This window comes from Bombina bombina, chromosome 2, assembly GCF_027579735.1.
Source record: "Bombina bombina isolate aBomBom1 chromosome 2, aBomBom1.pri, whole genome shotgun sequence".
NCBI lineage: Eukaryota > Metazoa > Chordata > Amphibia > Anura > Bombinatoridae > Bombina > Bombina bombina.
In genome coordinates, this window is record NC_069500.1 from 564,459,229 (window position 1) to 564,477,759 (window position 18,531).

Consider the following 18,531-nt stretch of genomic DNA (forward strand, 5'->3'; position numbering starts at 1 on the left):
AAGATTTCAAGGAGCTTTGTGCTGGCTATATATATATATATATATATATATATATATATATATATATATATATATATATATATATATATATATATATATATATATATATATATATATATATATATAATTCAAATATAGCAGCATTGATTTCAGAAAAGTTATGTAAACAAGAGGCAGTAGCATAAATCAACCTCCCAGTGCAGTGGAAGGAGTAGAAAGCCCAGATCATTAGTCTTAATATTAATTAAGAAATATATTTTCAAATGTTTTGATGTCATTCTTTTAATAATAGAAAAGCTTACCTAATTTAAACTTTTTCATATATATTTATCTTAAGAGCTTTCACTGTAATCTCTATAGGTTATTACTAGCTAGCATATAATTTGCCATTCTGTCAAGTCTATTAGGAATTAAAAATTATTATTTTTTGTCACTTGACTAAGTATATGTATTATATTTACTCCAGATATACAAAGGCAATAAGAAGCCAGAAATTCTTGTTGATGGATGGAATGTGTATTTTTTTAACAAGCTGGATCATTTGGTAAGTCAGTTTGTCCACTGAAATAATAAAGTTTAACTTATTGTATGTTACATAGAATAATTGTAATGCATGCAAAACAGATGCTTGAATATAAATTTGTTTTCCAACTAATTTTGTGGTAAATCCAGATGATATCTGACAAGTGTTTCATTTTGTTAACATCAATCTCAAAGTAGTGTATGATTTCTAGAAGTCGTCTTTAGCAATTGATTCCTTTACTCTTATGCGCAAGATGTTCTATCACCTATCCTGTATGTAAAATATGCCGAAGAAAATACTATCTGCTGCAACCTGAATCAATATTAAAGAAAAGCCATTTAGCTCACACAATAAAGAAAAAGCATTAATTGTATCACATAGAGAAACCACCATATTATCTCAAGGACATACATTTAGTAGAAATTACCTGAGCAATATATACACTTTGAATATTTACTTTTCTTTTTGTGCAGTATATATTAGTTTTAGATTTGTTAAATATTATTCAATTTTGTGCAGTTTTAATATTTAGGAAAACTAGCTATGAACTTCTTAAACTTTTTATTGTTGAAGGCACAGTATTGGCCAGATTATGATAAAAACAAGGAGTCTGTTGGTGAACTTTGGCTAGGACTTCTCAGATATTACACTGAAGAATTTGATTTTAAAGAACATGTCATCTGTATCCGACGAAAAAGCCTCCTGACAACATTTAAAAAACAATGGACATCCAAGTATATAGTTATTGAAGGTAGGTGATGAAATTGTTGGCATTGCTTTGCAATTAGCTGCACTAAGCTGAAAAATGTTAAATTGTAACATGATATTGACTGGAAAAAATGGTTGATCAGCCAAGTAGCATATAGGCTAATGATGATGCATTCAGTAATTTTGAAAATAAAAATGCATCTTAAAATGGTTGAGGACACATATATATGTTGAAAAACTAATAATGAATGAATGTGGATAATATGCAGAAAAATATACAGATGAAGTAGTTGACATTACCCAGATACCTGTGTAGAATAAAACTATTGCATGCTTGAAAATAAGAACTGCATTAAAACCACAAGGACCTCTAGACCTTGTTTTGCAAAAATCTTGTATGTGGGTGTATTTTCGTATCAAAAGTGTTTTTTCTACTAATAACTTTTGAATGTTGGTTTCTAAATGGCCATAGTAGAGCAGATACCTATCAATAACATTCTTTATCTCAATATGCATTATAGTGAGTAAAAAGGTAAGACATAATATACAATATAATCGATTAGATTAAAAAAAAAAAGAAAATTGTAGCATGCCTCCACATATTTTAGCCAAATAAAATCTTATGATTCAGTGTTTCCAGTGGGCAAAGAAAGTTTGGGTTAGAATATGCAAACACATTTTCTCTTGTAAGGTGTATCCAGTCCACGGATCATCCATTACTTGTGGGATATTCTCCTTCCCAACAGGAAGTTGCAAGAGGATCACCCACAGCAGAGCTGCTATATAGCTCCTCCCCTAACTGCCATATCCAGTCATTCTCTTGCAACTCTCAACAAGCATGGAGGTAGTAAGAGGAAAGTGGTGAAATGTAGCTGTTATCTTGCTTCAATCAAAAGTTTGTTATTTTTAAATGGTACCGGAGTTGTACTATTTTGTCCCAGGCAGTAAAATAGAAGAATCTGCCTGTGATTGCTATGATCTTAGCAGGTTGTAACTAAGATCCATTGCTGTTCTCACACATGACTGAAGAGAGAGGTAACTTCAGCGGGGGAATGGCGTGCAGGTTATCCTGCTATGAGGTATGTGCAGTTAAAATTATTTTCTAGAAGATGTGAATGCTAGAAAAATGCTGCTGATACCAAATTTATGTAAGGTAAGCCTGAATACAGTGATTTAATAGCGACTGGTATCATGCTTACTTTCTGAGGTAATACTCTTTTATATTTACAATATAAAACGTTTGCTGGCATGTTTAAACTTTTTTATATATACTTTGGTGATAAAACTTTATTGGGGCCTAGTTTTTTCCACATGGCTGGCTTAAATTTGCCTAGAAACAGTTTCCTGAGGCTTTCCACTGTGTTACTATGAGTGGGAGGGGCCTAATTTAGCGCTTTTTTGCGCAGTAACTTTTACAGACTGAGACATCCAGCTTCCTCCAGGAGTCCCCTGAATGCTATAGGACATCTCTAAAGGGCTCTTAGGCTTTCCAAAATCGTTTGTTGGGGAAGGTAGGCCCCGCAGCAAGGCTGTGGCAGTTTGAGTGACTGTTAAAAAAACGTCTATCATTTTTTTTATCTGTTTTTTAAACTAAGGGGTTAATCATCCATTTGCAAGTGGGTGCAATGCTCTGTTAGCTTATTATACACACTGTAAAAATTTCGTTTTATTTACTGCCTTTTTTCACTGTTTTTCAAATTCTGACAAAATTTGTTTCTCTTAAAGGCACAGTACCGTTTATTATATTTGCTTGTTAACTTGATTTAAAGTGTTTTCCAAGCTTGCTAGTCTCATTGCTAGTCTGTACAAACATGTCTGACATAGAGGAAACTCCTTGTTCATTATGTTTAAAAGCCATGGTGGAACCCCCTCTTAGAATGTGTACCAAATGTACTGATTTCACTTTAAGCAATAAAGATCATATTATGTCTTTAAAAAATGTATCACCAGAGGAATCTGACGAGGGGGAAGTTATGCCGACCAACTCTCCCCACGTGTCAGATCATTTGACTCCCGCTCAAGGGACTCACGCTCAAATGGCGCCAAGTACATCTAGGGCACCCATAGCGTTTACTTTACAAGACATGGCGGCAGTCATGGATAATACACTGTCAGCGGTATTAGCCAGACTACCTGAATTTTGAGGAAAGCGAGATAGCTCTGGAGTTAGACGAAATACAGAGCATACTGACGCTTTAAGAGCTATGTCTGATACTGCCTCACAATATGCAGAAGCTGAAGGAGAGCTTCTTTCTGTGGGGGATGTTTCTGACTCAGGGAAGATGATGGAACCTGATTCTGATATTTCTACATTTAAATTTAAGCTTGAACACCTCCGCGTGTTACTCAGGGAGGTTTTAGCTGCTCTGAATGACTGTGATACAATTGCAGTGCCAGAGAAATTGTGTAGACTGGATAAATACTATGCAGTGCCGGTGTGTACTAATCTTTTTCCAATACCTAAAAGGTTTACAGAAATTATTACTAAGGAATGGGATAGACCAGGTGTGCCGTTCTCTCCCCCTCCTGTTTTTAGAAAAATGTTTCCAATAGATGCCACCACACGGGACTTACGGCAGACAGTTCCTAAGGTGGAGGGAGCAGTTTCTACCCTAGCAAAGCGTACTACTATCCATGTCGAGGACAGTTGTGCTTTCTTGGATCCAATGGATAAAAAGTTAGAGGGTTACCTTAAGAAAATGTTTATTCAACAAGGTTTTATCCTACAGCCCCTTGCATGCATTGCTCCTGTCACTGCAGCTGCGGCGTTCTGGTTTGAGTCTCTGGAAGAGGCTTTAAAGGTAGCGACTCCATTGGATGACATACTTGACAAGCTTAGAGCACTTAAGCTAGCTAATTCTTTTGTTTCTGATGCCATTGTTCATTTGACTAAACTAACGGCTAAGAATTCTGGTTTTGCTATCCAGGCGCGCAGAGCGCTATGGCTTAAATCATGGTCAGCTGACGTTACTTCAAAGTCTAAGCTGCTTAACATTCCCTTCAAGGGGCAGACCCTATTCTGGCCTGGTTTGAAGGAGATTATTGCTGATATCACTGGAGGAAAAGGTCATGCCCTTCCTCAAGATAGGTCCAAATCAAGGGCCAAACAGTCTAATTTTCGTGCCTTTCGAAACTTCAAGGCAAGTGCGGCATCAACTTCCTCTAATGCAAAACAAGAGGGAACTTTTGCTCAGTCCAAGACGGTCTGTAGACCTAACCAGACCTGGAACAAAGGTAAGCAGGCCAAAAAGCCTGCTGCTGCCTCTAAGACAGCATGAAGGAACGGCCCCCTATCCGGTAACGGATCTAGTAGGGCGCAGACTTTCGCTCTTCACACAGGCGTGGGCAAGAGATGTCCAGGATCCCTGGGCGTTGGAAATTATATCCCAGGGATATCTTCTGGACTTCAAGGTTTCCCCCCCAAAAGGGAGATTTCACCTTTCACAATTATCTGCAAACCAGATAAAGAGAGAGGCTTTCTTACACTGTGTACAAGACCTCCTAGTTATGGGAGTGATCCATCCAGTTCCAAAGGAGGGACAGGGATTTTACTCAGATCTGTTTGTGGTTCCCAAAAAAGAGGGAACCTTCAGACCAATTTTGGATCTAAAGATCTTAAACAAATTCCTCAAAGTTCCATCATTCAAGATGGAGACTATTCGTACCATCCTACCTATGATCCAGGAGGGTCAATACATGACTACAGTGGATCTAAAGGATGCTTATCTTAACATTCCGATACACAAAGATCATCATCGGTTTCTCAGGTTTGCCTTCCTAGACAGGCATTACCAGTTTGTAGCTCTTCCCTTTGGGTTAGCTGCAGCCCCAAGAATTTTTACGAAGGTTCTGGGGTCGCTTCTGGCGGTCCTAAGGCTGTGGGGCATAGAAGTGGCCCCTTATTTAGACAACATCCTGTTTCAGGCGTCAAACTTCCAAATTGCAGAGTCTCATACGGACATAGTGTTGGCATTTCTGAGGTCGCATGGGTGGAAGGTGAACGAGGAAAAGAGTTCTCTATCCCCCCTCACAAGAGTTTCCTTCCTAGGGACTCTGATAGATTCTGTAGAAATGAAAATTTACCTGACGGAGTCCAGGTTATCAAAACTTCTAAATTCCTGCCGTATTCTTTATTCCATTCCTCGCCTTTCGATGGCTCAGTGGATGGAAGTAATCGGCTTAATGGTAGCGGCAATGGACATAGTGCCGTTTGCACGCCTACATCTCAGACCGCTGCAACTCTGCATGCTCAGTCAGTGGAATGGGGATTACACAGATTTGTCCCCTCTACTAAATCTGGATCAAGAGACCAGGGATTCTCTTCTCTGGTGGCTATCTCGGGTCCATCTGTCCAAAGGTATGACCTTTCGCAGGCCAGATTGGACAATTGTAACAACAGATGCCATCCTTCTAGGTTGGGGTGCAGTCTGGAACTCCCTGAAGGCTCAGGGATCGTGGACTCAGGAGGAGTCACTCCTTCCAATAAATATTCTGGAACTAAGAGCGATATTCAATGCTCTTCAGGCTTGGCCTCAGCTAGCGACAATGAGGTTCATCAGATTTCAGTCGGACAACATCACGACTGTGGCTTACATCAACCATCAAGGGGGAACAAGGAGTTCCTTAGCGATGTTAGAAGTCTCAAAGATAATTCGCTGGGCGGAGTTTCACTCTTGCCACCTATCAGCTATCCATATCCCAGGTGTAGAGAACTGGGAGGCGGATTTTCTAAGTCGACAGACTTTTCATCCGGGGGAGTGGGAACTCCATCCGGAGGTGTTTGCACAATTGATTCATCGTTGGGGCAAACCAGAACTGGATCTCATGGCGTCTCACCAGAACGCCAAGCTTCCTTGTTACGGATCCAGGTCCAGGGACCCCAAGGCAACGCTGATAGATGCTCTAGCAGCGCCTTGGTCCTTCAACCTGGCTTATGTGTTTCCACCGTTTCCTCTGCTCCCTCGTCTGATTGCCAAAATCAAGCAGGAGAGACATCGGTGATCGGTGGCCATGCAGGACTTGGTATGCAGATCTGGTGGACATGTCATCCTTTTCACCATGGACTCTGCCGCTGAGACAGGACCTTCTACTTCAAGGTCCTTTCAACCATCCAAATCTAATTTCTCTGAGGCTGACTGCCTGGAGATTGAACGCTTGATGTTATTAAAGCGTGGTTTCTCCGAGTCAGTCATTGATACCTTAATACAGGCACAAAAGCCTGTCACAAGGAAAATTTACCATGAGATATGGCGTAAATATCTTTATTGGTGTGAATCCAAGGGTTACTCATGGAGTAAGGTCAGGATTCCCAGGATATTATCCTTTCTCCAAGAAGAAATTTAAAAAAGGATTTTCAGCTAGTTCTTTAAAGGGACAGATTTCTGCTCTGTCTATTCTTTTGCACAAGCGTCTGGCGGATGTTCCAGACGTTCATGCATTTTGTCAGGCTTTTAGTTAGAATCAAGCCTGTGTTTAAACCTGTTGCTCCGCCATGGAGCTTAAATCTGGTTCTTAAGGTTCTTCAAGGAGTTCCGTTTGAACCTCTTCATTCCATAGATATCAAACTTTTATCTTGGAAAGTTCTTTTTTTTGGGTAGCTATTTCCTCGGCTCGTAGATTTTTCGAGTTATCTGCCTTACAATGTGATTCTCCTTATCTGATCTTCCATGCAGATAAGGTAGTTCTGCGTACCAAACCTGGGTTTTTACCTAAGGTGGTATCTAATAAGAATATCAATCAAGAGATTATTGTTCCGTCTTTGTGTCCTAATCCTTCTTCAAAGAAGGAACGTCTATTACACAATCTGGACGTGGTTCATGCTTTAAAGTTTTACTTACAAGCTACTAAAGATTTTCGTCAAACATCTGCTTTGTTTGTTGTCTACTCTGGACAGAGGAGAGGTCAAAAGGCTTCGGCAACCTCTCTTTCTTTTTGGCTAAAAAGCATAATCCGCTTAGCCTATGAGACTGCTGGCCAGCAGCCTCCAGAAAGGATTACAGCTCATTCTACTAGAGCTGTGGCTTCCACATGGGCCTTTAAAAATGAGGCTTCTGTTGAACAGATTTGCAAGGCGGCGACTTGGTCTTCGCTTCATACTTTTTCTAAATTCTACAAATTTGATACTTTTGCTTCTTCTGAGGCTATTTTTGGGAGAGGTTTTACAGGCAGTGGTACCTTCCGTTTAAGTACCTGCCTTGTCCCTCCCTTCATCCGTGTACTTTAGCTTTGGTATTGGTATCCCACAAGTAATGGATGATCCGTGGACTGGATACACCTTACAAGAGAAAACATAATTTATGCTTACCTGATAAATTTATTTCTCTTGTGGTGTATCCAGTCCATGGCCCACCCTGTCATTTTAAGGCAGGTATTTTTTAATTTTAAACTACAGTCACCACTGCACCCTATGGTTTCTCCTTTCTCTGCTTGTTTTCGGTCGAATGACTGGATATGGCAGTTAGGGGAGGAGCTATATAGCAGCTCTGCTGTGGGTGATCCTCTTGCAACTTCCTGTTGGGAAGGAGAATATCCCACAAGTAATGGATGATCTGTGGACTGGATACACCACAAGAGAAATAAATTTATCAGGTAAGCATAAATTCTGTTTTTTCAAGAATTGTGGGCCCCCTTTATTTGTGGGGACAGCTTTGGTGCCTAACACTAGCTATGTACTTGGCCTCTTCAAAACCTAAAGTGTGGCGGCGTTAACTCTTCCCGATCAGATCGGTGTGATTGACAGCCCCTGGTCACACACTACATTGTACAAGACACTACTAAATGTGGGCAGCGTAAGCTCACCGCAAAGCCAGTCCGACAGGATCCTGGGTAGCAAACCTTGTCCACCCAGCTTTTAATAAATGGAGTCCAGTGTGTCTCACCTTTTTTGAAATCTGATTTAAACCTCTACTCCTTCCTGCCAGTGTAGTGGTAAAAACATGCTTTCATGCTGTGCTTGGGCAGCATTGCACTAGCATGAGGGAAAACATTTTATGCTTTAAGTATGGTTACCTAGCATTCCCTGTTCCAGTGGATATATTTCAGATTTTCTGAGAAAATGTCACCTTATTTGTTTTGATGAATTGTCCCAAGAAATATATATATATATATATATAATCTGTGTGTGGAGGGTATATTTCTTTCATGTAATTAGCAAGAGTCCATGAGCTAGTGACGTATGGGATATACATTCCTACCAGGAGGGGCAAAGTTTCCCAAACCTCAAAATGCCTATAAATACACCCCTCACCACACCCACAATTCAGTTTTACAAACTTTGCCTCCCATGGAGGTGGTGAAGTAAGTTTGTGCTAGATTTCTACGTTGATATGCGCTTCGCAGCAGACTTAAGCCCGGTTTTCCTCTCAGAGTGCAGTGAATGTCAGCGGGATGTGAAGGGAGTATTGCCTATTTGAATACCATGGTCTTCCTCTAGGGGATATATTTCATAGGTTCTCTGTTATTGGTCGTAGAGATTTCTTCTCCTACCTCCCTTTTCAGATCGACGATATACTCTTTTATACCATTACCTCTACTGATTCTCGTTTCAGTACTGGTTTGGCTATCTACTATATGTAGATGAGTGTCTTGGGGTAAGTAAATCTTATTTCTATTTATGACACTCAAAGCTATGGTTGGGCACTTAATATGTAAAGTTCTAAATATATGTTTTAAACTTATATTTGCCTTGATTTGGGAAAATGCATATGAATAAATATTTTTTCTTACCTTAAAAATTTCAAATTTACTTTTTTCCTTGCGGGCTGTTAGGCACGCGGGGGCAGAAAATGCTTCAATTTATTGCGTCATTTTTGGCGCGACCATTTTTGACGCAAAATTTCGTGATTTCCGGCGCCATAGTTGACGCCGGAAGTTTTCACGTGGTTGCGTCATTTTTGACGCATGTGTGTTACACACGTTTTTTTTTTCGGCAAAAAATGTGGATGTCGTTTTTGGCGCCAAAAAATGTGGGCGTCATACTTGGCACCAGTTTTTTCACATTATTTCAGTCTCATTTTTTTTGTTGCTACTGGTTGCTAGAGGCTTGTTTGTTTTGCATTTTTTCCCATTCCTGAAACTGTCATTTAAGGAATTTGATAATTTTGCTTTATATGTTGTTTTTTCTATTACATATTGCAAGATGTCACAACCTGACCCTGGATCAGAATCTACTTCTGGAAAGACGCTGCCTGATGTTGGTTCTACCAAAGCTAAGTGCATTTGTTGTAAACTTTTGGTAACTGTTCCTCCGGCTGTAGTTTGTGTTAGTTGTCATGATAAACTTTCTAATGCAGATAATGTCTCCATTAGTAATAATCCATTACCAGTTGTGGTTCCTTCAACATCTAATGTTCAGGATGTTCCTGTTTATGTAAGAGAATTTTTTTCTAATTCTATTAGGAAGGCTCTGTCTGTTATTTCTCCTTCCAGTAAACGTAAAAGGTCTTTTAAAACTTCTCATATTTCAGATGAATTTTTAAATGACCGCCATCATTCTGACTTATCTATTTCTGATGAGGATCTCTCTGGTTCAGAAGATTCTGCCTCAGATATTGACACTGATAAATCTTCATATTTATTTAAGATGGAGTTTATTCGTTCTTTACTTAAAGAAGTGTTGATTGCATTAGATATGGAGGAGTCTAGTCCTCTTGATATTAAAACTAATAAGCGTTTAAATTCAGTTTTTAAACCTCATGTAGTTATTCCAGAAGTTTTTCCAGTTCCTGATGCTATTTCAGAAGTAATTTCTAGGGAATGGAATAGTCTAGGTACTTCATTTACTCCTTCACCAAGGTTTAAGAAATTGTACCCTTTGCCATCTGACAGATTAGAGTTTTGGGAAAAAATCCCCAAAGTTGATGGGGCTATCTCTACTCTTGCTAAACGTACTACTATTCCTACGGCAGATAGTACTTTGTTTAAGAATCCTTTAGATAGGAAGCTTGAATCCTTTCTAAGGAAGGCTTATTTATGTTCAGGTAATCTTCTTAGGCCTGCTATTTCTTTGGCTGATGTTGCTGCAGCTTCCACTTTTTGGTTGGAGGCTTTAGCGCAACAAGTGTCAGACCATAATGCTTATAGCATTGTTAAACTTCTTCAACATGCTAATAACTTTGTGATGCCATTTTTTATGTCATTAGAATTGATGTCAGGTATATGTCTTTAGCTATTTTAGCTAGAAGAGCTTTATGGCTTAAATCTTGGAATGCAGATATGACTTCTAAGTCAACATTGCTTTCTCTTTCTTTCCAAGGTAATAAATTATTTGGTTCACAGTTGGATTCAATAATTTCAACTGTTACTGGGGGAAGGGAGCCTTTTTGCCTCAGGAGAAAAAAATCTAAAGGTAAATATAGGGCTGCTAATCGTTTTTGTTCCTTTCGTCAGAATAAGGAACAAAAGCCTGACCCTTCCTCTAAAGGAACAGTTTCCATTTGGAAACCTTCTCCAGTCTGGAATAAATCCAAGCCTTTTCGAAAGTCAAAACCAGCTCCCAAATCCGCATGAAGGTGTGGCCCTCATTCCAGCACAGCTGGTAGGGGGCAGGTTACGATTTTTCAAAGATGTTTGGATCAATTCGATTCACAGTCTTTTGATTCAGAACATTGTTTCACAAGGGTACAAAATAGGTTTCAAGGTAAGGCCGCCTGTGAGAAGATTTTTTCTCTCACGCATTCCACTAAACCCAGTAAAGGCTCAGGCGTTTCTGAAATGTGTTTCAGACCTAGAGTCAGCTGGGGTAATTATGCCAGTTCCAGTTCTGGAACAGGGTCTGGGGTTTTACTCAAATCTATTTATTGTACCAAAGAAGGAGAATTCCTTCAGACCAATTCTGGATATAAAAATATTGAATCGTTATGTAAGGATACCAACATTCAAAATGGTGACTATAAGGACTATTCTGCCTTTTGTTCAGCAAGGGCATTATATGTCTACAATAGACTTACAGGATGCATATCTTCATATTCCAATTCATCCAGATCACTATCAGTTCCTGAGATTCTCTTTTCTAGACAAGCATTACCAGTTTGTTGCTCTTCCGTTTGGCCTAGCAACAGCTCCAAGGATCTTTTCATAGGTTCTCGGTGCCCTTCTCTCTGTAATCAGAGAACAGGGTATTGCTGTATTTCCTTATTTGGACGATATCTTGGTACTTGCTCAGTCTTTACATTCTGCAGAATCTCATACGAATCAACTTGTGTTGTTTCTTCAAAGACATGGTTGAAGGATCAATTTACCAAAGAGTTCCTTGATTCCTCAGACAAAGGTAACTTTTTTGGGTTTCCAAATAGATTCAGTGTCCATGACTTTGTCTCTAACAGAAAAGAGACGTCTGAAATTGGTTTTAGCTTGTTGAAACCTTCAGTCTCAATCGTTCCATTCGGTAGCTTTGTGCATGGAAATTCTTGGTCTCATGACTGCTGCATCGGACGTGATCCCTTTTGCTCGTTTTCACATGAGACCTCTTCAGCTTTGTATGCTGAACCAATGGTGCAGGGATTATACAAAGATATCACAATTAATATCCTAAAATCCCAATGTTCGATCTTCTCTGACTTGGTGGTTGGATCACCATCTTTTAATTCAATGGGCTTTTTTTGTTCGTCCAACCTGGACTGTGATCTCAACAGATGCGAGTCTTTCAGGTTGGGGAGATGTATGGGGATCTCTGACAGCGCAGGGGGTTTGGGAATCTCAGGAGGCGAGATTACCAATCAACATTTTGGAACTCTGCGATTTTCAGAGCTCTTCAGTTCTGGCCTCTTCTGAAGAGAGAATCGTTTATTTGTTTTCAGGCAGACAATGTCACAACCGTGGCATATGTCAATCATCAAAGGGGGACTCACAGTCCTCAGGCTATGAAAGAAGTATCTCGGATACTTGTATGGGCGGAATCCAGCTCCTGTCTAATTTCTGTGGTTCACATCCCAGGTATAGACAATTGGAAAGCGGATTATCTCAGTCGCCAGACGTTACATCCGGGCGAATGGTCTCTTCATCCAGAGGTATTTATTCAGATTGTTCAAATCTGGGGACTTCCAGAAATAGATCTGATGGCCTCTCATCTAAACAAGAAACTTCCCAGGTATCTGTCCAGATCCAGGGATCCTCAGGCGGAAGCATTGGACGTGTTATCGCTTCCTTGGAATTGTCGACCTGCTTATATCGTTCGTTTGTACTGCTGGTGGCTCCAGCATGGTTTCACAGGTTTTGGTATGCGGATCTCGTTCGGATGGCCAGTTGCCAACCTTGGACACTTCCGTTAAGGTCAGACCTTCTATCTCAAGGCCCATTTTTCCATCAGGATCTCAAATAATTAAATTTGAAGGTATGGAGATTGAACGCTTGATTCTTAGTCATAGAGGTTTCTCTGACTCAGTGATTAATACTATGTTACAGGCTCGTAAATCTGTGTCTAGGAATATTTATTACAGAGTCTGGAAGACTTACATTTCTTGGTGTTCTTCTCATAGATTCTCTTGACATTCTTTTAGAATTCCTAGAATTTTACAGTTTCTTCAGGATGGTTTGGATAAGGGTTTGTCTGCAAGTTCCTTGAAAGGACAAATCTCTGCTCTTTCTGTTCTTTTTCACAGAAAGATTGCTAAACTTCCTGATATTCATTGCTTTGTAGAGGCTTTGGTTCGTATCAAGTCTGTCATTAAAGGGACAGTCTACACCAGAATTTTTATTGTTTTAATAGATAGATAATCCCTTTATTACCCATTTCCCAGTTTTGCATAACTAACACATTTATAATAATATACTTTTAACCTCTGTAATTATCTTGTATCTAAGCCTCTGCAAACTGCCCCTTTTTTCAGTTCTTTTGACAGACTTGCAGTCTAGCCAATCAGTGCCTGCTCCCAGAAAACTTCTCGTGCACGAGCACAGTGTTATCTATATGAAATACGTGAACTAACACCCTCTAGTGGTAAAAAACTGTTAAAATGCAATCTGAAAGAGGTGGGCTTCAAGGTCTAAGAAATTAGCATATGAACCTCCTAGATTAAGCTTTAATCTAAGAATACCAAGAGAACAAAGCAAAATTGGTGATAAAAGTAAATTGGAAAATTGTTTAAAATTACATGCTCTATCTGAATCATGAAAGTTTATTTTGGCCTAGACTGTCCCTTTAAGTCAATCTCTCCTCCTTGGAGTCTTAATTTGGTTCTGAGGGCTTTACAGGCTCCTCCGTTTGAACCTATGCATTCTCTGGATATTAAATTACTTTCTTGGAAAGTTCTGTTCCTTTTGGCCATCTCTTCTGCTAGAAGAGTTTCTGAGTTATCTGCTCTTTCTTGTGAATCTCCTTTTCTGATTTTTCATCAGGATAAGGCGGTGTTGCGGACTTCATTTAAATTTTTACCTAAAGTTGTGAATTCTAACAACATTAGTAGAGAAATTGTTGTCCCTTCATTGTGTCCTAATCCTAAAATTTCTCTGGAGAGATCTTTACATTCTTTGGATGTGGTTAGAGCTTTGAAATATTATGTTGAAGCTACTAAAGGTTTCAGAAAGACTTCTAGTCTATTTGTTATCTTTTCTGGTTCCAGGAAAGGTCAGAAGGCTTCTGCCATTTCTTTGGCATCTTGGTTAAAGTCTTTGATTCATCATGCTTATTTGGAGTCGGGTAAGTCCCCGCCTCAAAGGATTACAGCTCATTCTACTAGGTCAGTTTCTACTTCCTGGGCTTTTAGGAATGAAGCTTCTGTTGATCAGATTTGCAAAGCAGCAACTTGGTCTTCTTTTCATACTTTTACTAAATTCTACCATTTTGATGTTTTCTCTTCTTCTGAAGCAGTTTTTGGTAGAAAAGTACTTCAGGCAGCTGTTTCAGTTTGATTCTTCTGCTTATTATTTCATTTTTTTTATTTGGGTTGTGGATCTTTTTCAGCGGAATTGGCTGTCTTTATTTTATCCCTCCCTCTCTAGTGACTCTTGCGTGGAAGTTCCACATCTTGGGTATCTGCTATCCCATACGTCACTAGCTCATGGACTCTTGCTAATTACATGAAAGAAAACATAATTTCTCTTGTTAAGTGTATCCAGTCCACGGATCATCCATTACTTGTGGGATATTCTCCTTCCCAACAGGAAGTTGCAAGAGGATCACCCACAGCAGAGCTGCTATATAGCTCCTCCCCTCACTGCCATATCCAGTCATTCTCTTGCAACTCTCAACATTACCTGACGGAGTCCAGGTTATCAAAACTTCTAAATGCTTGCCGTGTTCTCCATTCCGTGCCCCACGGTGGCTCAATGCATGGAAGTAATCGGCTTAATGGTAGCGGCGATGGACATAGTGCCATTTGCGCGCCTGCATCTCAGACCGCTGCAATTATGCATGCTCAGTCAGTGGAATGGGGATTACACAGATTTGTCCCCTCTACTAAGTCTGGATCAGGAAACCAGAGATTCTCTTCTCTGGTGGTTATCTCGGGTCTATCTGTCCAAAGGTATGACCTTTCGCAGACCAGATTGGACCATTGTAACAACAGATGCCATCCTTCTAGGTTGGGGTGCAGTCTGGAACTCCCTGAAGGCTCAGGGTTCATGGACTCAGGAGGAGAAACTCCTCCCAATAAATATTCTGGAGTTAAGAGCAATATTCAATGCTCTTCTAGCTTGGCCTCAGTTAGCAACACTGAGGTTCATCAGATTTCAATCGGACAACATCACGACTGTGGCTTACATCAACCATCAAGGGGGAACCAGGAGTTCCCTAGCGATGTCAGAAGTCTCCAAGATAATTCGCTGGGCAGAGACTCACTCTTGCCACCTGTCAGCGATCCATATCCCAGGGGTAGAGAACTGGGAGGCGGATTTTCTAAGTTGTCAGACTTTTCATCCGGGGGAGTGGGAACTCCATCCGGAGGTGTTTGCTCAATTGGTTCTCCGTTGGGGCAAACCAGAACTGGATCTCATGGCGTCTCGCCAGAACGCCAAGCTTCCTTGTTACGGATCCAGGTCCAGGGACCCAGAAGCGGCACTGATAGATGCTCTAGCAGCGCCTTGGTTCTTCAACCTGGCTTATGTGTTTCCACCGTTTCCTCTGCTCCCTTGTCTGATTGCCAAAATCAAACAGGAGAGAGCATCGGTGATATTGATAGCGCCTGCGTGGCCACGCAGGACCTGGTATGCAGACCTAGTGGACATGTCATCCTTTCCACCATGGACTCTGCCTCTGAGACAAGACCTTCTAATACAAGATCCTTTCAATCATCCGAATCTACTTTCTCTGAGACTGACTGCATAGAGATTGAACGCTTGATCCTATGAAAGCGTGGCTTCTCCGAGTCAGTAATTGATACCTTAATACAGGCACGAAAGCCTGTCACCAGGAAAATTTACCACAAGATATGGCGTAAATATCTTCATTGGTGTGAATCCAAGAATTACTCATGGAGTAGGATTAGGATTCCTAGGATATTGTCCTTCCTCCAAGAGGGTTTGGACAAAGGATTATCCGCTAGTTCTTTAAAGGGACAGATTTCTGCTCTGTCCATTCTTTTACACAAGCGTCAGGCAGAAGTTCCAGACGTTCAGGCATTTTGTCAGGCTTTAGTTAGAATTAAGCCTGTGTTTAAACCTGTTGCTCCCCCATGGAGGTTAAACTTGGTTCTTAAAGTTCTTCAAGGGGTTCCGTTTGAACCCCTTCATTCTATTGATATCAAACTTCTATCATGGAAAGTTCTTTTTCTGATGGCTATTTCCTCGGCTCGAAGAGTCTCGGAGTTATCTGCCTTACATTGTGATTCTCCTTATCTGATCTTTCATTCAGATAAAGTAGTTCTTCGTACAAAACCTGGGTTTTTACCTAAGGTGGTTTCTAACAAGAATATCAATCAAGAGATTGTTGTTCCATCATTATGTCCTAATCCTTCTTCAAAGAAGGAACGTCTTTTGCATAATCTAGACGTAGTCCGTGCCTTGAAGTTTTACTTGCAGGCTACTAAAGATTTTCGTCAAACATCTAACCTGTTTGTTATTTACTCTGGACAGAGGAGAGGTCAAAAGGCCTCGGCAACCTCTATTTCTTTTTGGCTTCGGAGTATAATCCGTTTAGCCTATGAGACTGCTGGACAGCAGCCCCCTGAAAGAATTACAGCTCATTCTACTAGAGCTGTGGCTTCCACCTGGGCCTTTAAAAATGAGGCCTCTGTTGAACAGATTTGCAAGGCTGCAACTTGGTCTTCGCTTCATACCTTTTCAAAATTTTACAAATTTGATACTTTTGCTTCTTCGGAGGCTGTTTTTGGGAGAAAGGTTCTACAGGCAGTGGTTCCTTCCGTTTAAGTTCCTGCCTTGTCCCTCCCATCATCCGTGTACTTTAGCTTTGGTATTGGTATCCCACAAGTAATGGATGATCCGTGGACTGGATACACTTAACAAGAGAAAACATAATTTATGCTTACCTGATAAATTTATTTCTCTTGTAGTGTATCCAGTCCACGGCCCGCCCTGTCTTTTTAAGACAGGTCTAAATTTTAATTAAACTACAGTCACCACTGCACCCTATGGTTTCTCGGCTTGTTTTGGTCGAATGACTGGATATGGCAGTGAGGGGAGGAGCTATATAGTAGCTCTGCTGTGGGTGATCCTCTTGCAACTTCCTGTTGGGAAGGAGAATATCCCACAAGTAATGGATAATCCGTGGACTGGATACACTACAAGAGAAATAAATTTATCAGGTAAGCATAAATTATGTTTTATGTAAGAACTTACGTGATAAATTCATTTTTCATATTAGCAAGAGTCCATGAGGGCCACCCTTTTTTGTGGTGGTTATGATTTTTTTGTATAAAGCACAATTATTCCAATTCCTTATTTTTGATGCTTTCGCTCCTTTCTTATCACCCCACTTCTTGGCTATTCGTTAAACTGAATTGTGGTTGTGGTGAGGGGTGTATTTATAGGCATTTTGAGGTTTGGGAAACTTTGCCCCTCTTGGTAGGAATGTATATCCCATACGTCACTAGCTCATGGACTCTTGCTAATATGAAAGAAATGAATTTATCAGGTAAGTTCTTACATAAATTATGTTATTTATGTCCACTATTCCAAAACTTCTACAAGCTGCAATTAGAAGAAAAAAAAAAAAGTACTGGGTTATCAACATGATTGAGAAGTCCATAAAATTAAATATATTTACTAAAACTGTTGAAAGTCAAGTGCTATGGAAAGCAATATTCATCATTGTTTATGTTCTTTATGGATTTCTTTTTGTAGATCCTTTTGATTTAAATCACAACCTTGGAGCAGGGCTATCAAGAAAAAGTAAGTTTGCTAAATATTTTAAATATGTGCACAATATTGCATTTAATTTGGTATTTGGTAAGCTAAAAACCTACCTCATTGTTTTTCTTTCTTTTTAATAAATAGTGACAAATTTTATAATGAAAGCTTTTATCAATGGAAGGCGTGTTTTTGGCACCCCTGTAAAAGGATTTCCAAAGGAATACCCATCTAAAATGGTAAGGCACTTTGTTATTTTAATAGTATCTTACTAATTAATGCACATTGATAATTTTAAAGATACAGTAAACACCTTGAAATTTATTTGTTTTGCTCCCTTGCAATTTAGCTTTGAAAATTAAAAAGTTTCTAATTCTCAGATCTTGAAATGCACCTTGCTGACTTCTCAGACTAATCCTGCTACACATCTGTCCCTTATTTGCTTTACCAGATAGCAACAGCAAAACAGTGTACTATCTTTGACAGTGACTAGCCTTGTCTGCAGACTAAATCCTAGATTGGCTCCTCTAAGGCAAATGTTAAGTGGAGTTTACCTATTAAAAAATCTAATTGCAGTAAAGAGGATGTTAGTTTGAAAACATTTAGACTTGGTTGATTTGTTATTCAATAGCATAGCAAAAATGTCTTGTAGTTACAAGGTGTTTACTGTCCCTTTTGATTAACCCCTTAAGTAAGAATGACGTGGTCATTATCTGCACAATGTATTTAGTGAGGATAACCACTACGTGTCTTCCTACGGGGAGAGCTTTTAAAGTTTATAAAGGCGCACACACACACACCCCCCTTAAACTTACCCCTTTATCCCTGGGGATCTAGGGCTCATGGATGGCCTGGGAATCCAGGAGGTGGTGGTATTTAAACTTGTCAATCTTAGTTTGCTTAAGCATTAGAAACCCCCTTTACCCATCATTTGAAAAACAATTGCCTGCTCTTTAAAGCTGCATGTTTTGGGGGTTTGAAGTTTAAGCACATTTTTTTTTAAAAAATACACTTTTAACAGGCCATAAAAATGCCTAGAGACCCCAAAGGCCCTGTTTGAA

The 18,531-nt window shown here is 39.8% G+C and overlaps 1 protein-coding gene across 1 annotated transcript in view; it reads left to right on the forward strand.

The window, feature by feature from the left end:
* Positions 1–18,531, forward strand: part of TUT7 (terminal uridylyl transferase 7) — a gene marked incomplete in the record, with an annotated part of 489,065 nt that overhangs the window by 270,433 nt on the left and 200,101 nt on the right. Inside the window, 4 exon segments of the mRNA XM_053702430.1 lie at positions 467–544; positions 1,097–1,274; positions 17,465–17,512; positions 17,618–17,709. Coding sequence (XP_053558405.1) covers positions 467–544; positions 1,097–1,274; positions 17,465–17,512; positions 17,618–17,709 — 396 coding nt within the window.